Consider the following 12074-nt stretch of genomic DNA (forward strand, 5'->3'; position numbering starts at 1 on the left):
AGTTTTTGCCCTATCCGGAGATAGGTCTTTCTGCTGGGTACCGAAGCGATGGTGCCTGAAGCGCCAAACATATCTCATGACAGGCAAAATGAACAAAGAAAATGGGTTGGATGAATACAGTTCTAGGTCTTACTTGTCATTTTATTTTACTTCAAAGGTCAACTCTTCCATGAAAAGATCTCGTAACATTATGGAAAGAGGCTGATTGGGACAATCAGCTTTTATTGTTTTCCATAAGTCACAGTGAAACTGGATGAGAACCGCAATAAGCACAAATCTACAGGCACGTGTGACTGAGGTTCAAGGTGTTGCTGCAAAGAAACGTAGAGCCTTGTCACATGAAACCTTCACCATTTCCCCCTGTGCCTCCTGCAGGTTTCCCTACTGCAAAAGCCACAGGCTGCAAGACTGAGTGTGTCTTAGCAGGGGCACAACATCCAGAGAAAACACAGGTCTTTAGGTACGTGCTGTCTTGACAAGACTTTCTGCAACCTGTCCTTGACTCATTCCACCGTGACTACAAGAGAGCAAGTGAGGGGTCAAGCTGGAGGCACTGACAGATCACGGCCAGCCACTGGATGTCAGTCAGGTTTGTGGCTTTTCTCTGTCCGAACAAGCACAGAGCAGCATAATTCAGACGGAGGACTTTCATTTTTAATATCCCACTTTAGCCTGTAGATCTTTGAAACCAGGTAAACAACTGGAAAGCAAAAATGGTATGAATATGTTCACCCGTTCTCCAAGAAAAACGTTAATTCTGGGCTTTGTTTTTGGCCAGGACTGATCCCACCAGCAAGGGTCTTTGTGGAAAACCAAAATTATCTCTCATTTCCAGTATTACAGATGCTTACAATATTACAGGTGGGTAGAAGTAACACCTGACAGCTCTTTAAATGTGCTCTGTTAACTCAGAAAGTATGGTTGGGTTAGAAGAAGACACATTCAATCTGAAAATAGTTCCAAGTGCAGGACCTGCCTTTGACTTGTCTTTGGTATTAATTTTAGACTTTTCGGTTCCTCCCTCCTCTCCCTAACTTTCTGTGCACTTCAGCACAGCTCCTCTGGCTCGATGCTCTGCTGCTTCTAGAAGGAGTTTGAGCAGAAGGTGGGAGTCTATTTCTAACTGACGTAGCTTGTTTTTTCTTTGAAGTACATTTCTGTGGGATGGCTGATTACGAGGTGTTGATGGGTTTCCAACTGCAACACTGTTAATGTTGGGGGATTTAATTAATTCTCTATTCTGTTCCACATTACAGTTGAGTTTTCTTCTCTTGGGGTTGAGAGACACCAAGAGTTAAAAGAAAAATCATCTTGCTGCCACAAGCAGAACATACTGCAAAATCTATAATCAGATCCATGTGGGTTTTAAACGTAAGCTACAAATATAGAAGGAGGACTGTGTGTAATGTGCACGGCAGAGGGATCGGTATGCAGGGCTTTTGGGTTCTATTTCTAAACCTGCCTGCACTTGAAATGTTGCAGGTTAATTTGAGGTATTTCACGTCAAAATGACTTATGTTTCCAACAATGAAAATACTGAAAATCACCTAAGTGTTTGGTGTTTGCCATGAAATGTTCTTTGGAAAAGACTTTACTGAAACAGGATGATTTGATCCATGGCCATACTCTTCTCCACTCTGTCTTGCAATCCACTCTACCTGGATTGACATGTCTTTTTGCTACTCTGTTCCTCAGGGTCAAAGCAACTGGTGTGGGTATGTATGCAGCTCCAACTCAAGGGAAGCTCAAAAGCTTCTGTGCTACTGAGCAGTCAGACCTTGCTGCTTCAGGATGGTTCCACACTGATGACCTGGATTTGCTGCCTGCTGCTGAGAGAAACCTATCCAAGCTCATCTTGTATAATGCACAGGTATCTAAGCACCTATCCTCAGAAATGGAGAAACTCTCTGAGGGGCGAAAGGAGCTCAATCCAGCTGGACCCTAGGAGACCAACTCACTAAGGTACATCAGACTTCATCAGTGCCTGTGCTTTGAACAGAAGGTTGGACAAGATAACCCCCTGTGGTGCCTCCAACTGCAATGAGCTGGACAGTCTGCTGCTGCTCTGAATACAGGTGCCTCACCCCTGTATCTCCAGCCTTCTAACCAAAGCTTCTTATGACATGCCCAAGCTCCAGCTCCACTGCTGGTCACCTCAAGCCCAGAGCACTATCCTGTGGCTGGTGTCCAACTGTCCAAGCCCAAAAGCTCAATTAACTACTTCAGGAAAAATTCTAGAAGTACCTACTTGTTTAAGCCTTTTAGCACTCCTTAGATGGACTTACCAACCTGTTTCTGACATCATCAATGTGCCTTACAACAGCCATTAGTCTCCAAAAAACCCACAACACAAGGTAAGGCTGTGCCTGTGTGTTGAAAGGAGACTGGAAAAGCCAAGGAAAGGTGATGAGAGGAAGTGAGAGAAATAGAAATGGTTTTGTTTGGAGTTTTACTGTCTGCCAGAGAGCTCCTGTGGCCCAGCATGAACAAGGTGAGTCCACCAAGCAAGAAGCAGCGACCAGGATCCTGGGCTGGAAAACAGGAACGTTCATTTTGCAGCTTTTCCATGAGGACATAGTGCCAGGAGAACAACTCACCATGCAATAACAAAGTCTTGGCATAAATGCTATAAACAGTTGCTGCATTTCTCAAAACACAGCTCAAACAAAACCCGAGACAAGTTTCAGGTGTGGACGTGCCCCCCTCCGTCAGCGAGCAACGTCAGACAAGCCACAGTCTCCAACACCAGGGATCTGCAATGGCACATTCCGCCTCTGCTCTTGTGCAGAGCACGTCTGTTTTCTTGGAGAAAAAACAACTTTATCTGGAGAAGGAATCATTAAATTGCTCCTATGTGGCACGTGTATCCGTTTCACAGCCTGGCAGCAAGACAAATGCAGTTTGATGGGAGTCGTTCTTTGCACCTCCAACTCTGATGGAGTTATTACAGGTGACTCAGATATTTTTGTGCTGGGTTTTGCTATTAGTCTTGTCCCAGGGGGAAATATTCCATCTGGAGTTGGCTATAGTGTGCTGTCAGCAATTCCTAAACTTATGATGTAATTTGGCACTGCCATTTGGATGATATCAGGCTGATATCACTAAGCCAGGCAGTCAGCTCTGCTCTGTGGAAGATTAGACACACGAGCAACAAGTATCAAAAAACAGACAAGACATGATTCAGATTTTTAGAGCAGATTGCTATTTTTAGGTGGAAACCAGCATTTCTCTTCAAATTTATCTAAACTCGCTATTTACTTTTGGGAAAACAATAAAACAATGTGAAAGGGAGCTGAATTTGGTGGTTGGCTCGTTTTTGCTCATTTTCCCATCTTACCTACCACCAATTTTAATGGGATAAATGAGTATTCCTTTGAGATGGCTCCTCAATTTGTGTGCGATTTGCGAATCACAAATCCACATTCCCAACTATCCCAGTTACTCAGAAAGCCCTCTCAAACTCCCAGATGTCTGTGTGAGTCCAGCTTTTGGCATTGCTGCGGGGAGAGGTATGGGAAGGGGGACAACAGAGATGGAAAAGGCTTCTGCTGGAGTCCTTGAGGCAATGGGCAGGTGGCAGAGCTGCCCAGGACACAAGGAAAGGGGAAAGAGAAGAGCTGGACATTGTCAGGGAGGAGAGTGCAGTGCTCAGTTTTCAGACCGGAGAGCACAGCTGAGCAGGAGGGAGCAGGACGGTGTGACCTGCAAAGGCAGAGCTCCAGGGATGGGAAGAGTTAGACACCAGTTCAGAAAACGCCTGTGGCTTTATACCAGGCTTTGCCAGATTCATCCAGACAGCCCAGGACTATCTCAACTCAAGGAGCTTATCTGTAGCGTCTGATGCTGCCCATGAGTTACCTTGTGGGGAGACATCTTAGTAGTTTTTGATCAAACTCTGAAGGCATCTGGATCACCATCTTATTTACAAAATAGTCCTCAGGACCCAAACACCAGAGAATGTTTTGGATGAGCTGTCTCTGGCCCGGTCACCACTGTGAACCGTGAGCTCACCGGTAGCAAAGCTGCTGTCCTATTACCAACGCTCAGTAATTTCATTTGACTAATTCTATATCCAATTCCTTTTTTCTCCCATGACACCCTAGGGGCACTTTTACATCGCTTATTTGTCTATATTGTCCTTATTTCCGCTAATAATGGCACAATGCCCTTGCTACTGAGTTATGTCCCTGTGGGTGCAGGAGCTGACTCCTTCCCTAATGCCCTGTGAGTGGCCCAGAGCAGCCTGGCCACCCGCCAGGCTCCTTGCTGGGACAACTCATCGCTCCATCTTTGTCCTTTAAAGCCGAGGGACAGTACTTTCTGATAGACTGCATTCATTACAAGGCTCTAATGAGGCTACATTTTCAGATGTACAGCGTGCAAAACAGCTCAAAATATAACCCTGTTTCTTTCCCCCCTTCTAACCAGAAACAACCTGACCAAACACCAAGCCACACACCAGCCACTGCCTGTACCCTTGGATCGTGTCATTTTTAAACAAAGCTGACAGGATCAAAATCAGTGCTCCGTTACCCAGACAGGAACATTACCTTGGTGTATTAACTTGACAGCAACATTACCAGTGATGCAAGTAGATGAGTTGAGTACAAAAGACAGTGGATAGTATTTATGAGGTCGTTGGAGTTAAAAGCTAACAACTCCAAGTTTGAATATCTCAAGAAATGGAGATGATAGTGCGTTTCCTCTCTGTGGAGTGGAAGGGGTGAATGGCTGCTTTTGTTTTGGTAGAAGTTAGGAAAGCAGGGCTTCTGTGTTATACCCATCAATACAAAAATACAGTATTGCACAAAAGGACGTTTGTTTAATTACCAAGTGTTAAATAATGAGAAGTTTTCAGAAAATCAACAGATAATTTAACAGTCATGGTGCTGCACGTAACGGGGAAGGGGAGAGAGAAACAGGGAGATGCTTTCGATAAATATGCCAAATATCAAGAGAGAAAGAGCAGAATTTTGTGTCCATCTCACTTAATGTGAGATGTTTCAGAGAAATTAGTGGCCTGGTTGTCAGAGCTGCTGCATGCCTGCATGCTCCTGAAAAGTGCCAGGAGCTGCAGAAGCTCAGGATTTGCAAAAGCCGAACTTCTCTGTTTGACTTAAGCTGAGAGCAAGCTCCACCCTGGCACCTGTAAATCACCTGAAATCAAATCAAAGGAACCGAGCCTTCTCCCTTCATCAAAACAATATCAGGGATCAGGGATGCATCAGGTGACCGAGAGCCCATAAATACAAACACAAACACGCAAGAAGAAGCTACAGCATCTACAGAAATCACCTGTCTCTCCCCAAAGGCTGTCAAAGCTGTTGATTTGTGCTCGCTCCACCTCCTCTTCGTCTTTTTCTGGAAGATCGAGCAGGTAGGAGACAATCTAAAACAAAATGACATGTCAGCTCACGAACTTGGATGCGTTATATATAAACTGCTGACATCTTAACACGAGCTGCTCTGAATACACAGAGGAAAAGGAACAGTCTCTGCCTGGCACCCTGAGCTTAAGTAAATTTTCTTCCAGAGATCAATCACTGAACCTGCCGCCCTGTACAAGCAAAAAAACCCCACCCAAGTGTCTTGAAACGACTGCACATGAAGAGCCTTTGTAGTGTCAGTTCCTTATAACTGTGTCTGTCCTGCTACAGGTGACCCGGCGTGTGCAGTGGATGTGCCTTCGTCTGCAGCTACAGCTGCTGTAACCAGTGAGGAAACACCAGTGTGTCCATCCGTATCACCTCCCACCTGGTGGGGTGCAATGAGTGTGATCGTCCCCTTTTACTGCTGGGGAAACTGAGTCACGGACAAGTGAGGTAATGGTGCAGTTATAATTGTTAGCCTCTCCATTAGCTTAAGCTCCAGCCAAGATGAAGTTACTTCCAGAAACTATTAGCTCCTTTCTAGCAAATACCGCTTTTAAGCAGACTGTTAAAAAGACTTCCACTATGTTTTTCTTCCAGCTGTGGATGCCTGAAACCCCAGAGAAGCAAATTAACTTCTTTAAAGGGTAAATGAAAGGATTTAATTGACTGAAAACTGGCAGAAAATTGCAGTGTTTGGATCATATGACGCGAGAAAGCAAGAGGCTAAAAAGAAAATGGAGATTTTACTTTAGTGACTGAAGGACAAAACCCATTTTTCTCATTCTAGGAGAAACAATTTTCTGCTGGGGTCTAGGCTACAACGAGCCTTTTCTGAGTACCTGAAGGAAACTGTGCCAGCTCTGCTGCCTGCAGCTGCCTGTGGGCATAGGCTGAGAGGCACCGGCACAGGGGAGCAGGGATTTCGGTGACAAGTGGTGTTTTCCCACCTCCTGCCAGTGATGCTCTAGTGCTAAATGGGACGTCGGGAATGACAGCAGTGCAGGGGGCAGCAGGAAACCCAGGAGAGTGCCTACGTGAAAGATGCTGTTGAAGTGATGCCCGTGGTCCTTCCACAGTGGATGCCTTGTGTATATGATGCTGCCTCGATCGGAGAGTGAGAGCTTGGTGTAACAAACCCCCTGTGCACTCGGCTGACCTCCCAGCCGGGTGCTGTACTGCTTAGTGGACCTCGTGTTGCCTGACTAAAGCATAAAGCTAAGTCTGGTATGGTTACGCTAGGGTATAATCACAGCAAGGACTCCAGTGTGGCTCCACCAGTGATTAAGATCACTTTATAAACATGCTAAATATTTGTTTTATCACCAAAGTCAGAGAAAAACAGCAAAATAATCACCAGCTTGCATCTCCTATGACTGCAAGCACCACAAAACAGGGACTTGGAGTATTTTTTATAAGCAGCCACATACCTCTTATGGTACAACAGAAATATTAAACAATTCCAAAACTCCTTTCTATACATTATAAAGGTGACCAGTATTATCTGGGGGGAAATTCCCATTTAAAATTTCTGTGTTACAAACTATGTCCTCAGCATGCAGATCTTTAGGGTTTTGAAGTCACATCTGCTTCTAATCGGTTCAACTCACAGTCACTTAGCTAATAAGAATTTCCCAGCTTTCTTTAATTAGCCCCTCTGATCTGAGCACATTACCTATGTTTTCATGGATTATGCTTAACAAAAGTAAAATCAAAACTCCAGTAAATGAGAGGAGCTCAATTTAGCAAAGAAATCAACCAATGCAAAAATCCTCAAAGACTGCTTCTCGGTAGGAAAACATACATCATTTTCCACATCACAAATCTTTATCAGTATGAGAGGAGCAAGGTCTTCAGCTCTTCGCTCCCCGCAACATACAGTCCAAACCTACGTGGTCTCACACTCCCCTAACAGCACTGGAGGAGCAGCCTAAGTAACACACTGTTTATCCACCCTTGCTTAAAGGTTTATTCCAACAACTTAAAGGTTTGTTACGCTTCCTCTCTTGGACGCCTGCCCAGACCACAGGGTTTGCCAAAGGATCTGTGAACCCCGCTGCCTGGGATGGGAAAGGGAGGAAGAGTAGGACAGAGGTACTTGCCTCCACCTCCAAGACCCTCTTTGGTCAACGTTTTGGCTAGGGAACATAGTCAACCCTTGGTTTCCCACCCCGCAGAGGCAATGAGGTGCTGGTAGGTCTTACCTCGGTGTACCCCATGCTGGCTGCAGCGATCAGTGCCTGCTGGATGGCGTGGCTCTTCTTAAACACTCCCTGCTGTTGCCCAGCCATGGTCCAGTCGCATTGGATCAAGAACTTCACCACCTCCAAGTGTCCTCTGAGAGCAGCATGAACCAGAGCGCACTGACCGTTTTTGTCCAAATGATCCACCTTGAAAAGAGATGACAAAATACAATTAAGCCAAATCACGGGCAGAACGTCTTCGTTTCTTCAGAGTTTCCAGGCCTGGTTTCAAAATAATGCCACATGTGCAAAATGTGCATTTTTCTGGTAAACCATCCCTTCCATGACCAGAAAACAACCATTCCCAAAGCAGCTCTGCCCCAGGCTTCGGCATCCTTTTGGCCACAAGTGTTTGCTTTGGGTAAGTTACCATTATTTTTAGCTTTCTTCACTTTTCTTCAGACTCAAAGGCTGCAAAAGCATTTTCCCCTTTGTGTCCTGAAGTCCAGCAACCGTGTTTTCTTGCAGATTGAAATCATACACACTGATATCATCTCCTTCATCCAAATCCACAACAGGAAAACCAGCTTGTTTTCCAGATACCATTTCTTTTGAGAGACACAGAAGTGCCTCAGCCTGCAGTCGAACGCACAACGCGAACCCAGTGCAGGCAGAAGTCAGTAGGAAACAGAGATCGCACTTGGCAGCCCTGCAGGAACTTATTTGGTCGGCTTTTCAGGACAGGGCATGGTCGCCACTCGATGCCTGAATACATCAGCTGGGATTTCTAGGTCCTATCCCAGCACCAGTAACTTGGAGAAAACAGGACAGGCAGATCAGCTACCATCCTCCTGCCGGTTAACCCCTTCAGTGCTCTGCAACATATTATTTATCATTTCTCGTATTATAAATATGAGAAATCATTATTATATTAATATATTCCACTAATATTAATCACAATTATACACTACATATGAGAAATATTTCTCCTATTATAATACATTGATATTATTAACATATTAATATTTCTCAACTTAGGCAGCAATCAGTGTTGCAGTCTTGTATGCCAGAATCAAACATCTCAGCCTTCCAACTAAACCCAGCTGGTTTTGGGGTATTTCCTCAATACAGTTAGGGATACTCAAGGAAAGCTATGCGTGGCAGGACTCTTGCATTGCATTTTGTATCCCAAATATTCCTGTTCTCAGAGAGGGAATGCTGGTTTTTGCCAATGAGTGTCAGGGAGTCGTCCAACTCTCTCAAGATATCCCAACAAAAGCAGAATTCTTTTTTTCCTTCATACTGTCCTCACATTATTACAGACAACACAGCAAGATCTAAACGGGTCCCTCAGTCATCCCGACTTTTATACCAAAACTATACAAACCCGTATTTTGCTTTTTTAACTGAAGCTAAACATATAGAGAAACCACAAATTGTTTCCAGGAGGCTCCACTTCAAAAATCAGCACAATTTTCTTCTTCAACAAAATATTTAAACTTGACTCATTATATACAATTAAAACTCCAAACACTCACCACAAAGCTAAACAAAGGGTGTTTTTCTAGGACAAGTCTGATAGAAGTTTTCGAAAATGTGTCTCAAGGAGATATTTAAAGAACTCTCCGTGCTGCAAAAGCAGCGTTGCCATTTTAACCTCGTGAGGTTCGAGGACTTCTCCAGAACATCCTTCAGCAGGCGATCAGTGCAGCATGATTAGGCAGTTCCTACCTCAGACCTGAATTCCAGAATATTAATTACTGACTCTCAGGAGTTACTTCGATTTGGTGTCAACGCGAGGTTTTCAAAGCCACCACATTTTAGCAGAACAGCCAACCCTCCGCAGCAGCATCCTGGCTTCATCTGCTGGAGGATATTCTTTAGCAAGCGCTACGTATCCTGCCTGCAGCTTGTGCCCTGCCTTGCATAAACGTGGAACAGTTTCAATCAGCTTTTAGAGGAACATGGTCACTTTACCTTGGCCCGTTTCTTGCACAGCAGCACAACAATACTTAGAAATCCAGCAGCAGCTGCGTAGCCGAGGGGGGTCAGGCCACTTTCAGAAGCAGCATCTACGTTGGCCCCAAACTCCAAGAGCAAAGCCACCATCTCCGTGTAACCCAGGTGAGACTGGACACACAAAATGGGGGCGTTGTTCAGAACTTCGGTCCGATAATTCACGTTTGCACCTCCTAAAATCAGCAGCCGACTGACCTGCACAGGGAAAGAAGAACTCCTGTTAGCTGTGTCTTATGGAGAGACATTAGTTTCTTTTCAGGGCAACAAAAGAATTTAAACCAGGACCCTCCGCATGCTTCCAAGCAAATAGCGGAGGACATAAAATGCCCAGTAAAAACACTTGCCAAATATACGGTCCCATTTTAGGCATTTTCGCCCCGTATGGAAAGGAGCTGGAAGGGCAAACATCCTTCCAGATGAAGGACAATTTGAAATCTGATTCACTGTCTGAAATCCTCTCTGCTGTACAGATGAAGTCACTTAAGCTAACACATTCATCCTTACCAACACAAATGGGCACGTAGTGCCTGAACTAGCACGTGCCGCTGTTTGGTGTTGCCTCCGAGTTAGTGCCTGTCTAAGCCAGAGCCCTTTACGGGGCTGTCAAATTTCAACACCAGTTGTTGCATCCCACATCTTTGGGGAGGAAAAACGCAAGCGAACCATCTTGCACAGGTGCAAATTCACTATTCATTTGCTGCAATTAAAAGATCATCCCTGGTTAAAGTAGAAGAGTTGAGGGATCATCCCAGATGGTAACAAAATCCCAGCTGAACTGATGGCCTCTCCCCAGCTCAAGACGAACGCCCTGCAAGCTGCTCAGCACTGCCTGGGTAGGACGACTGCCATGGGCAGACAGCTACAGCAAACTCTATGCACAGTTACTGCATGTTGCTGGGAGCTTCTCACGTGAGCTCTGAACCACCCCAGCTCTCCTCCTCCTCCAGTACCTTTATGTTTGGGGTGTAGAGATTTCTCAGAGATGCCAAAGCCATCGAAAGACCTTCGGTACTGTAGGAGATCCAAAGCCCTTGCAGGATGGAGGAAGATACCCCAACTTTTTTACTCAGCCCCTAAAAAAGAGAAGATGACTTAGACGCAAGCTTAGAAACATGCTCAGTTACACTGGCCAGATCCTCCCGGGCCTTTGGACTTCGAAGAGTTTCAAGACACTAACAGCTATACGCAAGATAACGTGATATTTGCCACATCTGACCTTCGCAGTGAATTAATACACTTATAGGAAACAACTTGCAAAGGTACTGTAGCCATCTCCAAGGTCTAGGAAAGGCAGGATTAAACTGTGAACAACCTGAATCCATTCAACACCCTCAGAAAATGTCATGTTAAGGAGCACAGCATGCTGCTTCTTTTCTTTTTTAATAAAGTACATACTATTTTGGCAGAACTGATTCACAAAGTTTCCTTATTATTCACACAGTTAAACTAGATGACAGTATCTGCTCACAGTACGATAAATTAAGGAAGTCTCAACCACAGCCTAGAACAGTATTCTCATCTCTCATACCAGACTGTTTCCAACCTTTCCGGCTGGTGTCCGTGATCAGGATATACGTAATACATACAAGGTCTGACATCTTTGTCCAGCAACACTAACTGGCAGAGCACAGAACTGTTAAGCAAGATTCCCCCCCTCCTATCGAAGGAGCAGTAATTGCTCTGTAACCAACAGATGGGAGCAAACGGCTTGATCGAAGACGAGAGGAATGGGTTTGCAACTCCAGCAACGAGCTTCGCTGCGTGTTGTGCTCCGTTGTGTGATGCGGGTACGCCCTATATGTTGCTGTTCTGCTACTGATTTACCATCAAAGCCTGCTGTTTCCATGGAAACCGTACAGCCTTTTTAATTCTGTTTTGATATGCAAACCCTGATTTCTACTTCCTTGTGGTCATTTCTATCTGTGCAAAGCAACAGGATCACATTTCAGTTTGTAAGTCTTTTGTATGACTGACTGACACGGATGGTGTAGGGTGGTGGGAAGAAAACCAGCAGCAAAAGGTGGGATTTGTTTCCTCTAAAAGAAGATGTGCAGGAATCATCATCTGAGCCCGCTGCTGGACTCAGTTGCAGACCTCGAATACCTACATGTGAAAGATATTCAGAAGCATCGCACCAGCCATCAACAGATTTGTCACTTGAGATGGTTTTACCATAAAAAGAAGCAACAGATTAGACATGCTCTTATAAATAACAACTCCACGCGCTTGTTTCCTTCAAAATTCAGGGAGCTAAATAGAGAAAAATATCTGCTTGTGTCAAGAGGCAGAAAAAGAGCTCAGGAATTTTAGCCACCATTAAATGCTACTTTTGAAATGACACAGTACAGGACATTAGAGGTCAATATTAAATTTCAGTGAACTCAGTACAGTATAATTGGACAAAGGGAAAACAATTTTATAATAAATGGTTAAAATAATTTAAGAATAGTTATAATACTATCAAACCCATAAATAAGCTGTTTGAGTCACCATCAGGACCAAG

The 12074-nt window shown here is 44.6% G+C and overlaps 1 protein-coding gene across 1 annotated transcript in view; it reads right to left on the reverse strand.

Moving 5' to 3' along the window:
• Window positions 1–12074, reverse strand: part of TANC2 (tetratricopeptide repeat, ankyrin repeat and coiled-coil containing 2) — a 206759-nt gene that overhangs the window by 15490 nt on the left and 179195 nt on the right. The window contains 4 exon segments of the mRNA XM_009334881.1: window positions 5287–5389; window positions 7574–7759; window positions 9530–9766; window positions 10522–10644. Of these exon segments, the coding sequence (XP_009333156.1) occupies window positions 5287–5389; window positions 7574–7759; window positions 9530–9766; window positions 10522–10644 (649 nt within the window).

The sequence above is a fragment of the Pygoscelis adeliae genome, unplaced genomic scaffold (genome assembly GCF_000699105.1).
Source record: "Pygoscelis adeliae isolate BGI_AS28 unplaced genomic scaffold, ASM69910v1 Scaffold112, whole genome shotgun sequence".
Lineage (NCBI taxonomy): Eukaryota > Metazoa > Chordata > Aves > Sphenisciformes > Spheniscidae > Pygoscelis > Pygoscelis adeliae.